The sequence below is a fragment of the Acomys russatus genome, chromosome 22, assembly GCF_903995435.1.
Source record: "Acomys russatus chromosome 22, mAcoRus1.1, whole genome shotgun sequence".
Taxonomy (NCBI): domain Eukaryota; kingdom Metazoa; phylum Chordata; class Mammalia; order Rodentia; family Muridae; genus Acomys; species Acomys russatus.
The window spans coordinates 59,114,652-59,130,687 of NC_067158.1; the positions used below are offsets into that span (position 1 = coordinate 59,114,652).

Consider the following 16,036-nt stretch of genomic DNA (forward strand, 5'->3'; position numbering starts at 1 on the left):
AATCTGTTCTGAATATTAAATTGCAAAAGCATCCCAATCCTATGACTTTACAGACTTTCATAAACCAATAATAAACAAAAGCATAAACACCATCCTGAAAATAAGATAATGAAAAGAACTATCAAGAAAAGAAGGTAAGGCAGTAGGCAAAGAGAAAGCAAGAACAGAGGCACCCACTTTTAATAGGTACACTCTGAAAGCATGACATGTGAATAAAATCAACAAGTTATAAGGAAGTGATTCATAAAGAATCAAAAGTGCTTTCCATGCACAAGAAAGAGACAAAAAGGCATGTGGTTGCAGTAGGTGGAAGGCCCTGTGCAGCATCCAGAGCCACTTTTCCCAAGAGCATTGACTGTAGAGACAAATGAGTTTCTGGCTTTTCAAGATGAAGGTGACATCATGATAGTTTTAAGATGACCTTGACTGTTGAAGTGAAAAAATGATCATGGTGAGGGAGGGGCTCAGGTGCAGGGAAGAAAAGCAAGGAGACTAATGGGAAAGTTTAGTTATCAGTGACAAAATAGGGTTGGTACAGACTGGGCTGGGAAAGAGAAAGGGCGGATGAAAATTGGATAGCTGCTGACAAAAGAATATGCTTTGGATACAACTAAATTAATTTCTGAGGTACGTACTATGAATGCCTGCCGAAGGTGGATAACTAGAATAACTCATTAAATCAGAAATGCTTTTAAAATGTTACTTTCCCATATATGGTATCTGCAAACCCCAACGTCTATCTCTACTGCTAATGCATTACTTCTTGGAACTAAATGATAGTTTTTGATAACTTGTTATTATTTTTAAATTAATTTTATTTGTTTGGGTATATTTTGCTGAACAAAGAGAGCATTTCCATGACAAATTTGTTTTAAGACAACTGGGATATTTACTTATTCTTCCATTCTTTTGGGGTAACTCTCCCAACAGGAGACAGGTTCCATTCTAATCCCATCTGTGTTATATAAATCGTAAATGCAACAAAACAGAAAGTGGATCCACAAATTAACATCATATTGCCATATTTGTCATGAAACTCTGATGAAGGCTTTGTGTGGCTCTGTCTTCCAACAATTTTCGGAATGCTTCGAATCTTGAGATGGTTTAGTGTGTATCTAGCCACGGGAAACATCATGACGTGACAGGATTATTACTGACTGCAGTAGTATGTCTATTTCCAGAGATCTAGAAAATAACAAGAACAACAAAAAGAAACATAGCATGGTCAATGACATTTGATCTAGGGAGAGAGAGACAGAGAGAGAACTCACTCATGTGAAGGCCAAATTTCCAACCCTTTTCCAGTTTACCTTTTGAGACAAAGGCCTCCCACTGCACTCCTCATGGTTTCAACTCGACTGGTTGAGCGCCCAGAGTCTTTGTCTCCCATTGCTGGGATTAGACATGTGCATGGCTACACACAGCATTTACATAACCATCAGGGAGCTGAACTCAGCCTCTCAGGCTCATGCAGTAAACACTACCCAATAAGTTGTCTCTTCAAACCCAAGAATGTGACTTTGACATCATGATGTCTGAATTCTAATTTCAGATGAGCCACTGTTTGACTGAAAATTGGAGCAGTTATTTAAAATCCCTTTGTTTCATCTTCACTGTCAAGCTGATAACACTATTGTGAAAACTGCATATGATAACACAAAAGAACAACAAAGTAGATCCCCTGAGCAGAGGCCGCCCTTCTCACCATGCCCAACACAGCTACATAGAATCATTGCCTACACAGCACACTAGTTAAACAGTCTATTTAAAACCTAGTAAACACTCCAGCTTCCTCTCAGAACTATACGACAATCACAGCATATGTCACATCTCTTTCTCCTGTTCTTTTATTTCTCTGTTTGGTCATTTGGGAAAAAAACGGTATCAGAGAATAATGTGTAACTATGTCTTTGTCTCATGCCTGCTGCTTTACAACCAACTGGCTTTATTATCCCTCACATTGAGAAGTTGGCTCTACTGACACTGAATGCACACCATTATAACATATTTCTTTGTTCTGCATATTTTGTGTTTTTATTATTATGTGTCAGGAAGATTTTCTTTTCTGGTCTATTCTGTTTGGTGTTCTGTAGGCCTCTTGTATGTTTATATGCATCTCCTTCTTTAAATTGGGGGGATTTTCTTCTATGATTTTGTTGAAGATATTTTCTGGGCCTTGGAGTCGGGTCTCTTCTCTTTCCTCGATGCCTATTATTCTCAAGTTTCATCTTTTCATAGTGTCCTTCATTTCCTGGATATTTTATGTCAGAAATTCTTCAGATTTAGCATTGTATTTGATGGTTGATTCGAGTTCTACAATTGTATCTTCTGGTCTCAAGATTCGTTCCTCCATTTCTTGGACTCTATTAGTGAAGCTCACTTCTGTGTTGCTTACTTTCTTCTCTAAGGTCTCTCGTTCCCGTTTTAATTCTATCTGTGCTTTTATCACTGTTTCCATTTTCATCTTCAGGTCTTGGACTGTTTTATTTATTTCCTTTATCTGGTTGTTTGTATTTTCCTGAAATTTTTCCCAGTGCCTCTCTACAGGCTTCGTTTATGTCTTCCACCTGTTTGGCTGCATCTTCCCGCATTTGATTAGGATTCTATTCGTTTCCTCCATTATCATCTTCATTACTAAGGATTTGAGGTCATTTTCTTGTATTTAGATTGTGTTTGAGTTCTCAGGGTTACTTTCTTTGGGATAGCTGGGATCTGGGTATGACCAGTTGCTTTGGTTTTTGTTGTTTGCATCCTTACACATTCCTTTGGTCATCTTGCTATCTCTGGTGTTGTGTGGTAGCTTCTGGTGTTATTCACTGGTTGTTGAGAGCGGGTAGTTGGTGAGTGAACCGTGTGGGGATCAGAGAGTTCTTCTCTGAAACAGGCAGGTGACCTGGTTTCTGCTCCAAAAGACTTTGTTTTACACATTAAGCTCCTGACTGGGTCAGCAGAGTTAGACTTCTGCCTGATTCCGTTCATGCTACTGAGGGGTTTCAGACTAGCTGTGTTGGGGGCTGCTGTTTAATTTTCTGTCCTGACGCCTCGGGGCAGTCCAGCCTCTCCCAAGCGTGTAGGAGACTGGGGCTTTATCTGCCCAGTTGTCCAGGCCTGGACTGCCATTGTCCACAGACCGGTTCCTGCCTGGATCAGTCTAGAAAGCAGCCCAGTCTAGATTGCACACCTTAGCTGTTCAGTCCCACCAAGCTGAAGCTGCAACTCAGACTTCCCTCCAGACACCCAGGGCATTCCAGTTTCTCCCACAAGCGTGGGAGTCCCTGCCAGGCTGTGGGGACTGTGGCTTTATCTGCCCAACTGTCCAGGCCCTGACCACTGTGGTCCATGACAGGTTCTTGTCCATATCAGTCTAGATAGCCGACCAGCCTGGATTGTGCACTTTTGGCAGCTCAGTCCCACTGAGCGGTGGCCATACTTAGACCCCCTTCCAGACCCTCAAGGCAGCCCAGCTTCTCCCACGAGCCTGGGAGAGTGGGGACTGTCCTTGCCGGGTTTCATCCGTCCAATTTTGCAGGCTCGGTCTGCTGAGGCTGGCTGCCTGGCTCAGGCCGGACCCGCCCAGATCTTGCACGCTGTTTCTGGATACCGTGGGCTTCAGCATGGCCTCCGGGGCTCCCGGTGGACTGGGATAGGGCGGGTAGGGGTGTCTGAGAACAGATTCACTTGTTTCCTTGAGACTTTCCCAGGCTAGGGGCTCTGGTGTTCCACCATCGCATATACTGTGCCTGGGCTATAGGGGCCAGCTGCAGTCCGCAGGTGGGTCCATTCCAAAGTCTGGAGAGTGCATTCAGGTCCTCTGTGGGCTGTTGTTTGGCCCAGGGCCAAGCCCGCATGTGATCTGCACTGTGCAGGACCCCACCCACCTAGTGTTCTCCAGTTCTTGCAGTCCGTGGCTCCCAATCTGGTCCCTGGTCTCCATGCAGTAGATCCGATACAGTGTGTGATAGGTGCCACCATCTTGAGACTGATCCATTACAACGTAGTTCATCCTTTAGTTACTCCTGTATCTATGAAGCTCTGCATATTTTCTTGTAATGAAATCAGCTTATGAGGTTAAAAATTTCCCTTCAGAAATTCCTCTCTATTATTTACTTAGCACCACATTCTATAATAAAACAGTGCTGCAATGTCTGAATATGAGACATCCCTCACGGCCTCATATAGCTGATCCCATAACTCTAGTTTGTGGAAGTGTTTTGGAAAGCTGTGAGTCTATCAATGGCTCTAGATGACACGACACTTAGATTCGGTCTTCAGTAACTATTAAGAAATAGAAAAAGGCCAAACAAACCCAGGGAGAAGCATATAGCTGAAACAACAAAACGACATGCTCGGAGGTCTAGAGTAACAGACAGACTAGTCAGTAAGGCTACTTCTATAGCACTCACATAATCAGTTTAGCTCAGTAGAGGAAACACTCAACAGTGCCACGAAGATTTCCCATGTCCCTTATGGGATTTGGACTTGACACTCCAGTAGTTCATATTGCTGAGAAAGAATTTTTAGATTCATAGACCTTTGTTACTGAGTACTTTTATTCTGCATCTTAACTTTTGTGATAATATAAAATATAAGAAATAATGCAAAATTTGGATAATATTGCTTTTTTTGTTTCTATTTTACTTGTACTAGTACCTAAAATTATATGTCTGAATTGATGAACAATGTATTCAGGGCCTGAAGAGATGGTACAAAGGTTAAGAGTACTCATTGCTCTTCTAGCAGAACCAATTTGGTTCCCAGCACCCATGTTGTGCCTGAAAACTGTCTGTTAACTCCAGTTTCAGGGCATTTGTCCCCCTCTTCTGGCCTTAGCAGGCACTGCATACACGTGACACACAGGTACATGTGTATGCAGCCTGATAACCCATACACATAAAATAAAAAAAATCATTAAAAAAAGAATGTATGCATGTTTTATATTTAAATAATGTGATCATATAAAAACAAAATAAAAATCAGGAGAACTCAGTTACACCAAAACTTACTATAGTAATTGCAGATATTTTATAAAAGGAAAATGTGATCACCACAGCTGGTGTTAGTTCAGAAGAATGAGGAACACTGTACTAAATTAACATGGCAAACTTAAGTACTCTTTGTTTGTTAGGTGAAATGTTTTTACTTTTACCTTGAAAATATGGTTTTGTTTTATAGTTTTATTAAACTTTAAAAGTAAAGAGAATTAGTTTGGTTTTATGATAACACACGTGATTTTATAATGAAATACCTTAAGATGATATACTTAGCATGAAATGTCCAATTCTCCTTTAAAATGATTTTATATCTGAGAAATATTGCTGTGCACTGGAAGAATTCATTGATCATAAGACAAAAGTTGGAGTAGAATAAAATATAGGGAAAATCAGATTTAACATCTCTAAAGATGTAGCTCACTGTAGGTCACCTGATGCCACTTGCCTGGCACATGTGAGGCCTATGTGTGATTGGCAGAAATGCATACAGGCGTGCACACACACAGAGGCACACAAAACACAGACGCAGACAGATACAGACACATTAGAAAAAAATGTCAGAACCCCACAATAAGACACAAAGAATTAGAGAAGTATTTACAACAATGGTTCTTACAGAGGTGATAAAGAGTTGAAGTACTTACAGCACTGGAAAAATTTAAGGAATGCTATGGAAATAAAATCTGATGGGAGAATGTATACCACGTGAGTCTTTCTGGGTCTGGGTTAACTCACTCAGCATGATCACTTCTAGCTCCGTCCATTTGCCCATAAATTTTGGGATTTCCTTGTTTTTAATACCTGAGTAGTATTCCATAGTGTAAAGGATGGTGTGGCAAATCTTGCCTAGTCACTTTCTCTAACAACATCCACCTGGTTGCTATGGCATCCCTGCACTTTTCCATGGATGTTTCTAGAGACCTCAAGTAGAATGAGCTGAAGAGGTTTAAAATGGGCACTGAGCTGTTCTAGGCAGATGAAACATGCTGTCTTCAATGTAGTCCTAACTTGGGACATGGGAGTGCTGCCCTTAATACCTTTTATAGGGTGCCTGTAACTACTGCAAGCTTAGAAACTGCTGTGCAAGCCACACAAGAACACATCCAAAATATTGTTTTAATGCTGGATTTAGTCTATGAATTGATTTTTTGCCTTCAACAAATAAATGGGAGTGACTGTGGAATGTTTACTTTTAAATATGCAGACTAAACTTCTAGAGACAGACTTGTAATCTTTTCTCAGCAACACATGCCCATTTTTTAAAAGAGGGTGATGTGGCAAATATTGCATAGTCGCTTCCTGTAACAACATCCACTGCCCTCACCTCACTTATTGATATTAGTTACTCATTTGCCAATGGTGGAAGTTGTCATTTTCCAAAACTGTTAATTACTATTTCTTTTTTGAACTGTTCATTCCTGAGGAGAATGCCCATCACAGTGTCATTTCTTGCTGAAGATCAGGAGGGAGGGGCATCAACAGAAAGCATTAACTAACATTTCTAATGCTGGCGTTGTGCTTGTTAACCTGAATCTGGAGTGGGGGGTAAACTATTTTTTTAAAGTTTGAAAATTGAATAAGAAATGAAAATGAATTGTACAGACTTCTGCTTTTATGAACCATCATACTATATTGGACTTGTATAGGATGTAGAACTGTGGTCAACTAATGGTCCTGGACTATCAAGAGAAGCATCATGGTAATTTAAAGACACATTCTTTTCCAGAATTTAGGAGACCTGCCTTAGTTTTGGAAGTTGATTTGATGTAACTGTAAGTGTCCATTTTTATCCCAGGCCACACTGAATCAAAACCTCAGCTTTGCTAGGGTTGCATTGGATTATTTTATTTGAAAAGTTCTATTCAATTTAAAGTTTTGCGGGTTTTTTTCTTAATTTTTTTTGGTATATATGAAGTTGAAATTGAGATATTTTTTATTAGATTAACATTGTTGTCTTTTTCCCACCTTGGAAGTGGGGATTTAATATTTAGGGTTGCTATTTCCAATTATACAATAATCCATCTTACATATGTTAGTTTGCATTTAACTTTTCTGTTACCTTACAGTTATGTATATGCAATTTTTATTCAATAAAGTTCAAAGTCATTTAGAACATAAAAAATCTGATGGGTTTATTGAAAATTCTAATATTTCTAGGTTAAGATTTCTAGCTAAAATATCTGTCCCATATATACACTAGTTAAAACTAGACCTGTAGAATCAGATCTGAGTGGTATAGGTGCAGAATACAGGAAGGACAGACTATGTATAATGGAAGTAGAATCAGATCTGAGTGGTATAGGTGCAGAATACAGGAAGGACAGACTATGTATAACTGAAGTGCTCTGTGGTAATGTGGGGTTAGCTACTTCATTACAAGGGAACAGGATCTCAAAAGAATCTCAAGGAAAATATGTTGTCTGGATAGCCCAGTACAGACCAACAAACCACTGCCTTATTTGATACAATGGATCCTGTATCTTCAGTGTCACAGTTATCACTCTCAGTCATAAGAGATGATCCATGTGATGGGTTTAAGTTATACCAGATCTTCCCAATAAAATTCAATTGACACACCACTTCAAGTGATAACTGCCTGCTGTGGCATTAGCTTATTCATTTTAATATTTGTTATACCATTCTTGCATTTAGCCCTAAATATCAGCTGTATCATCTTCCTGCAATGGTCCCATAATGATACCCAGACATTGCCTTTAGTACAAAATTATCCCCTCTTGTTCTCTGCTGTTGGATATTGAAGAAAATGGGTTCTGTTACCTTCTGCTTTGTTCCCTTAGTGTTAGGGATTGAGCCTAGGGCTCTGTGCATACTAAGCAAATAACTGATTGCTGTGCTACATCTGCGTTTCCAGGCCCACTTCTCACTGCTACCACCAAAAATCACATCATTATATTTAACGCAAATGGCAACTTACGTTCTAAGAAAATGCATTCTTCCATGTCACACCATGGGATGCACACTTACTATCAGCTGATGCAACACTATGCAGAACTTTGACCACTCTCTTAAATCTATCCAGCTTCTATTTTCTCTCAATAAAACACAAATAATAAATATCAAATTTATTTAGTTTCGTCCCAAACCTTCCAGATTCTAAGAGTCTCTGGAATCTTTGTTATAAAAGATGGATTCCCATGTCCCATATCAAATGTTAAGAGTGTCTGGGGAACTTCTTAGGACCCTGTATTAGGGAAGTAAGTGCTCTAGTGAGTTGTACCACTGCACATGCGTATGGAAGACAGGTAAGACTGTCTATAGGGTTCCATTACACATGCGTATGGAAGACAGGTAAGACTGTCTATAGGGTTCCATTACACACGTGTATGGAAGACAGGTAAGACTGTCTATAGGGTTCCATTACACACGTGTATGGAAGACAGGTAAGACTGTCTATAGGGTTCCATTACACATGTGTATGGAAGACAGGTAAGACTGTCTATAGGGTTCCATTACATAGGTCATACACACGTGTATGGAAGACAAGTAAGGCTGTCTATAGGGTTCCATTACACATGTGTATGGAAGACAGGTAAGATTATCTATAGGGTTCCATTACACATGCATATGGAAGACAGGTAAGATTATCTATAGGCTTCCATCAAGTTCTAGGTGCTCTTGGACTGTACAAACAAAGAATCTTTCTTAAAATTTAAATTTATTTTTTAAAATCCATTCACTTTACATCCCAATCATATCCCCTCCCTGGTTTCTTCCAGGTCCTACCCTCCCATCCTCATCCCCTTATTCCCCTCCCCTAGTCCTCAGAGAGAGGGGGCCCTTCTTTCCTACCAAGTGGCCCCAGCCTATCAAGTCTCATCTAGACTTCCTGCATCCTTTTCCTCTCTGGCATGGTAAGGCACCCTGCCAAGGAGAAGTGATCTAAGTGCAGGCAACAGAGTCCAAGGCAGGGAAAGTCCCTGCTGCTCTTAACAGGGGACCCATATGGAAACTGAACTGCCTACCAGCTACAACTGTGTGGGACAGGCCTAGGTCCTCTCCAGGCATGATCCTTATTTGGTACATCAGTCTTTGCCACATCCCTGGGCTCAGATTTGTTAGCTCAGTTGGTCTTCTTATGGAGCTCCTATCCTTTCCGGGTCTTTCTATCCCCCAGCTCATCCACAGGACTTCCTGTGCTCTGCCCAGTTTGGCTGTAAGACTCAGCTTCTGTTTTGATCCCCTGCTGGGTGGAGTCTTTCAGTGGACAACTATGGTGGGCTCCTGTCCTGTTCCCTCTCTTCAACTCCTTCCAGTGTCTATTAAGCCCCATGGTGACTGAGTCTAACACTGTAGTGAATGAGAAAGTAGCTCCTAAACTATTGCAAGAGTTAAACAGACACCCTGAGATTAAGAAATCCAACAGAAACATTTGGCAACATTGAAGTACATTAAGAGTATTTGAAGAACCCTATGGAGAATGCTTAACAGTCATTCAGAAGTGTAAGTAGAATAGACACTGGAAACAGTTGAAGAGAAGGAATAAGACCTGAGCCTACCATAGAGGTCCTCTGAAAGACTCCACCCAGCAAGCGATGGAAGCATATGCTGAGGCTCACAGCCAAACTTTGGAGTGGAGCACAGGTAGTTTTAAGGAAGAGTTGGGAAATAGAAGGACCTGGAGGGGTCAGCAGCTCCACAAGGAGACCAATGGAGCCAACAAATCTGGGTGGCAAAGGAGGTGCTGTAGAGACTGATGCATCAACCAAGGACCATGCATGGTGATGACCTAGACCCTCTGCTCAGATGTAGTGGATAGGCAGCACAGTCTCCTTGTGGGTCTCATAACATGGAGAAAAGGGACTACTTCTGACATAGATTCTGGTGCCTACTCATGGATCACTTCCCCTGGTGGGATGGCCCTGCCGGGAAGAGGATGCAGACAGTCCACATGAGACTTGATAGGCTGAGTCAGCAGTTAAGGGAGGAGGGCTCCCTCTTTCTGAGGACTAAGAGAAGGGGACAAGGGGATGAGAGAGGGAGGGTGGAATCAGAGGCAATGAGGAAGAGGGGCTACAATAAGGATGTAAAGTAAACAAATTTTAAATATAAAAATAAATCATAAAAAAGAGTACTGCCAATGCTATTGGTCTGCTGTGTAATAAATGACATATTTTCAAAGCTAGCTCTTTGACATTATTCAACTGTAGCACTTCCTTTCCACCTGCTTTTTATTTCTACTCTTCTTTTTTACAGCTTCAGAATATCAATGCAAAATAAGAAACAATAAAACGGAAATGTCTTGAAATGAAAACGCACATAACCTGCAGTGTCTTTAGCTCATTTATGTGTGTGTCAGAGGACTCGGGGAAGGATTAAGTGTACATTGTGCAAAATATTCCCCATCATCACTACTTAAGCTTTCAGGCTTTTCATAACAAGAAATATGGGAAGCCGGCAAGAAGAAAAGGTACTGGTGCAATTGTTGGACAATGGCTGTATTATATAAGTAACGGCATCGTATCCTGACTCACTGAATTGATGCATTTGCTTAAAGCTAGATTTTATGTCACTTTATAAAGTCTAATATGTTGCATAAATGAATGCTACCTGGCTAAAGAAAAAGATAGTTTATAACACTAAATTCATATGCCAGGAGAAAGGGACAACTGAGCGCACAAAGATATTTTGACTTGTTCTCTAATGCAAAATGTTGCCTGGTGGTGAGGGGTTTAAGATAGACACACCCTTAGAAGGTTTCTGCTCTCCATTTATTTTTGATAATGTCAATCAGATTACCCAAAGGGGTATTCTTGTTTGTTTCTGACAACACATATGGAAGATTATAAACAGATGATCCTGTTGGAAATAACAGAAGCCATTCATGGAGCATCATTTCCAGTAAGAAATATCAAGAACATAAATATATAGTGTGTCATTGCAGGGCTCAGATATGCTACCCCTGCGTGCAGCCATTGGCTTCTCCTCCGGTCCTGTGTTTTACACAGCAAGGCCAAACTTCTTTTGTGCACACACCTGGAAATGACAATTCTTTTAGGATCCACTTCACACTGGGGATATTCTCAGAAGTAACTAGATGCAGTGCTGGGGGGGAATCACACTAACTCAGAAGCATATTGTAGTTATGAAATTCTTAGTCTAAATCTAGATTTAATAATTTGACACTGATTCCAATCAGAAACCATAATCATTTCAGTGTGTTCCACACCATATGCCCATTCGTTTCATTAGTTCTGTTAGATATAAGAAAGAGCCTTTTGAAATAAGACTACAGAGTCATCTACATATTTGGGGAAATATAAAGGCAAAAACGATAGTTTGAAAATCGTCTATGGCACTTAATGTACCACAATGATTTCTTAACAATGATGGCATGTGGCACTTTCTAAACTTAGCTGAGGATGCCATGCTTTTTCTTCTTAGAGCATACCTATATTAAGATTTTCTAGCATATCTTACAGGAACACCAAAAGATGGCTCTGTGTTCCAATCCTGTTACATCACTGTTTGCTTTTCAATGGCTTAACGGTTCCAGAAGGCATTCCATAAACCAAATACAGGCAATGTGGTAACCCCAGAACGCCTTTACATCCTCAGAAGACAAGATGTGTGGTCATTATATGATTAAGATTCTTCAAGTTTCAGTAGTTGTACAGATGTTTTCTTGCCTCCATACCCACTTTTATCCATTAAATACCCAATGAATAGATCAAAATCATGACTCTTCAGAGGCCAGTGAGGTTTTCTTTTTTTTTTTTTTTTCCTTTTTTTTTTTTTTTTATTATTAATTTATTCTTGTTACATCTCAATGTTTATCCCATCCCTTGTATCCTCCCATTCCTCCCCCCCCCCATTTTCCCATTATTCCCCTCCCCTATGACTGTTTTTGAGGGGGATTACGTCCCCCTATATATTCTCATAGGGTATCAAGTCTCTTCTTGGCTACTTGCTGTCCTTCCTCTGAGTGCCACCAGGTCTCCCCCTCCAGGGGACATGGTCAAGTGTGAGGCACCAGAGTACGTGAGAAAGTCATATCACACTCTCCACTCAACTGTGGAGAATATTCTGACCATTGGCTAGATCTGGGAAGGGGTTTAAAGTTTACCTCCTGTATTGTCCTTGGCTGGTGCCTTAGTTTGAGCGGGACCCCTGGGCCCAAATCTGCCTATCATATTGTTCTACTTGTAGATTTCTAGGACCCTCTGTATCCTTTTATTTTGCTGTTCTCCCATGCGTCTCTCATTTAGAGTCCCAATAGGATGCCTTCCCCTCTGTCCCAGTTTCCTGGTAAGTGAAGGCTTTCGTGGGACATGCCCCTTGGGCTAGTATGCAGATATAAGTGAGTATATACCATTTGATTCTTTCTGCTTCTGGGTTAACTCACTCATTATGATCATTTCTAGCTCAATCCATTTATCCACAAATTTCGGGAATTCCTTGTTTTTAATAGCTGAGTAGTATTCCATAGTGTATATGTACCACAGTTTCTTTATCCACTCTTCTACTGAGGGACACTTAAGCTGTTTCCATGTTCTGGCTATTATGAATAAGGCTGCTATGAACATGGTTGAGCAAATTTTCTTGTTGTGTGCTGGAGCATCTTCTGGGTATATTCCAAGGAGTGGAATAGCTGGGTCTTGAGGAAGCCCTATTCCCATTTTTCTGAGATAGCACCAGATAGATTTCCACCTCATTGAAATGAAAATGTAGATATCATTTCTGCCTAATGTTGGTGATGTACTTAGCAAAAAGTGAGCATTAAGACATTAAACTTTTAGATAACACAAATAACCCACTAATTTACATTTTACTAGTAAATTTACAATTTACTAATTTAGATAACAAACACCCACTAATTTACATTTTGAATTGTATCTTTTTATTTTCTTTGTCGCCTTGACTGTCCTGGACTCACTTTGTAGCCTAGGCTGGACTTGTACTCAGTGAAAGCCACCTGCCTCTGCCTCCTGGGATTAAAGGTGTGCACTGCCACTCCTACCTGGCTAATTGTAACTAACTAACTGGCTAACTAAAATTTGGGGCATTAACGGTGCAATCAAGCAATCAATTTGAATGAAATGCCAAAATGTAGACAATGACAGTTAACATTTTCTACAATGTCTGTATTTTTCTTATCAGTTTACAGTATCCCTGTTCTTCAAATTTTGCTCAAAATTTACATGTAAATTAAACCTCTCTGCCTAAGACTTTTTTACTGACATCACCCAAACAACTGAAGGAGCATTTACAAAGAAATTTTCATTTGACAAAAATTTCACTTCATCAATCTGAAGCAGCGATGGCTGCTCTGCAGGTGTTTACCAGGCCACCACTGTTCTTTATTGTATTTCCCCTCTCTCTTTTTATGTTTATAACATTTTGGGAACTTCTTGAAACTCTTGACTTCCTCCAATATGGATTCAGTATTTGAAAATGGGAAACACTGGCCAGAGAGTCCAACTTAGGTTAACTGATATACCTCTGTAGATGCTCAGTAGTAACAGTACAACAGGATTAAATCTTGTGGCAGGATGCTCACTTTTGTGAACTGATATTTTTGTCCAAATTTGTATTTTAAGTTCCCAAGGGAAGGATGCTAAGAATAGAGAAAACCTTAAAGGGTCTACACAAACAACAAAATAAAGAACCAAAATACTACAAAAATATGCAACAAAAATGCAGAACAGCCTCTTCTTTTAAAATAATAAAAGTTCCTTTGAAAAATCTAGTTTGGGAATGATTACTAGGTTTTAGTTTCCCTTTCATTAATTCAACAGAGGTCAAACATTATTATATTAACACTTTATTTTTATTAAAACAAACAAAATTTCTACATAAATAGGTCATAAATTTTTCATAAACAAAGATTATGCAGCTCAAGCCACTTGGTCCTAACAGAGTATTTGGTTTCTTGTATAAAAAAATCTCTATTTGTATGTGCATTTGGTATATTAAAATTGTCAGATTTGAAAAATCTGGAGATTACTTTAAATTTCCCCTCATTCTATGGGGCTGGGGGCTGGGTTTCACTGACTAATCACAGCTTGATGAAACAAAGTACAAAAAGGAGGTTGGATATTACAGAGACCTATTCCTTTTCTAGTTTTGTTTTTTAGGCATTTCTTTTTAGAAATGATCTCACTATTTAGCCTAATCTATCTTCAAATGCATGATCCTCTGGGGAGAAATTTTAATCCAGCATCAAGGCTTCTCTGGCAAGGTATCACATCCAAAGACTTTCTAGGTCTATATGATCTCACTGGAATGCAACCACATTCAGGATTATAGTATGATCTGGCTGGAATGCAGACACACCCTTAGTACACACCTTTAATCCCAAACAATGAAGGTATGATTAGTTTTTAGAAGAATGCAGCAATGCTTGAGAGTGACTAATAATTGAGGGGCAGACAAAGTGACAGATCAGAAAATGATTTGGCAGAATGAGTTAGAGATAAGATAAGGCCAACTTTCATGAGAACAGAAAAGGAAAGAGGCTACTTAGAGCAGGAGAGGAAGAGGGAGAGAGAGTTTTATTGAGAGTTGATTACCAGGACAATTTTACAGACACAGGTGGCATAGAGAACAAGCTATGTGAATACAGAAAGAGCTAGATTAGAACAGATTGACAGAGTTAGTTTGAGGCCAGGGAGAGGAGTTCCGTCAAAGCCAAGAGAAGCCAGGTTGAATCAGTCAGCTAGGAGAGGAGTTTAGACCAGAACAGCTGAGTTCAGCCAGCCAAAGAGAGTTCAGAAAGAGCTAGAATGGCTTGGAAATGGCACTCATCCCTTCATCTGAGGAAATAAAAACATTTACAATCCTCCTATCTGTGCCGTCATACTTAGCTCTGGTTTGACATTTTCATTGATGGAGAATTGGAGGACTTAACTTACATACCTAAGAACACGGAGGAACAATAATATAAATGAATAATAAGTGAGGCACACGAGCACTTCAAAACAACACTCTAAAACAACAACACATCAAGAAAGGGAGAATGAGATAAGTTTTAAGAATTAAGGTTATTAATATCTGGAGCAGGTAGGATGGATACTGAATGCCATCCCCCAAATGAACAATTATATATTTACTATATCTACAGTGAGTTTGAGAGTAAGTATAAAACAAAGAAGTTCTCCCATCCAAGTACTAACTAGGCCCAAGCCTACTTAGATTTGGAGATCAGATGAGGTAGCCAAACTTTGAGGTAGAGCACAGACAGTCTTATGGAATTATAAAACTTAGTTTTCAAATACTTCTCCTTTAAAAATAAACTTCAAATTCTATTATGTAGAAACTGGGATAATATCCTTTACTGTCATGTTCAGAATAAGAACACTAGTAATGATAGTACATAACATCAAACTGAAAAAGAATTCTATGCTTTTCTGCCAAGTATATACTAAATTATATATACACAGGAGGTATGTACAGGCACAGAACACATGTGGAGTGAGTGTAACTTGGCAGCAGTCAGTTCTCTCCTTTACCCTTTTAAAGAGGATCTTGGCAGATCAAACTCAGCCCTCTGGGCTTGGTGGCAAACAACTTCACTCACTGAACTGAACTATCTATCCAACCCTAACAAATTGTTCTTGACTGGAGGTAAGGTTCTTTCATCCTTTTTCCTATCTTCTATTCTGGTCTTTTCAATTTAATCTCAGTTTCGCTATTGCCTATCTACCTGAGCCACTTCTCCTAGCCCCCACTTTTATTTCCTTGGGACTCAGCTTCTTGGAATAGAGAGGGTTAACTATGAAGACAGAAGGAGAAATAATTACAGAGCAGTTAGCTAAAGTGTGTGTGTGCTGGGGTGGGGGGAACCACAACAAAAGATAAGAAGAATTAATAAACAGCCTTTATCAAAACCTCAAAATATTAATGGTCTAAATTTCCCAATAGAAAGTCAGAGACTAAAAAATGGAAAACATAATCCATCTTTCTGATGCATATGATAAATATACTTTACCCAAAACAAGAAATATTATTTTAGGGGAACATGATGGGAAAAGATAATTCTGAGCAAATGGAACTGAGAAGTAGGCAAGTGTGTTAGATATTATAGC

General features: G+C 39.6%; 1 protein-coding gene across 1 annotated transcript; it reads right to left on the bottom strand.

Annotated features, from left to right (window-relative positions):
* Positions 1 to 889: 889 nt before the first annotated feature.
* LOC127205599 (cytochrome c oxidase subunit 7B2, mitochondrial) lies at positions 890 to 1,180 on the bottom strand. Its single transcript, XM_051164820.1, has one exon. It carries the CDS (start codon positions 1,133 to 1,135, stop codon positions 890 to 892), a length of 246 nt encoding a protein of 81 aa, XP_051020777.1. The 5' UTR covers positions 1,136 to 1,180.
* Positions 1,181 to 16,036: the final 14,856 nt, after the last annotated feature.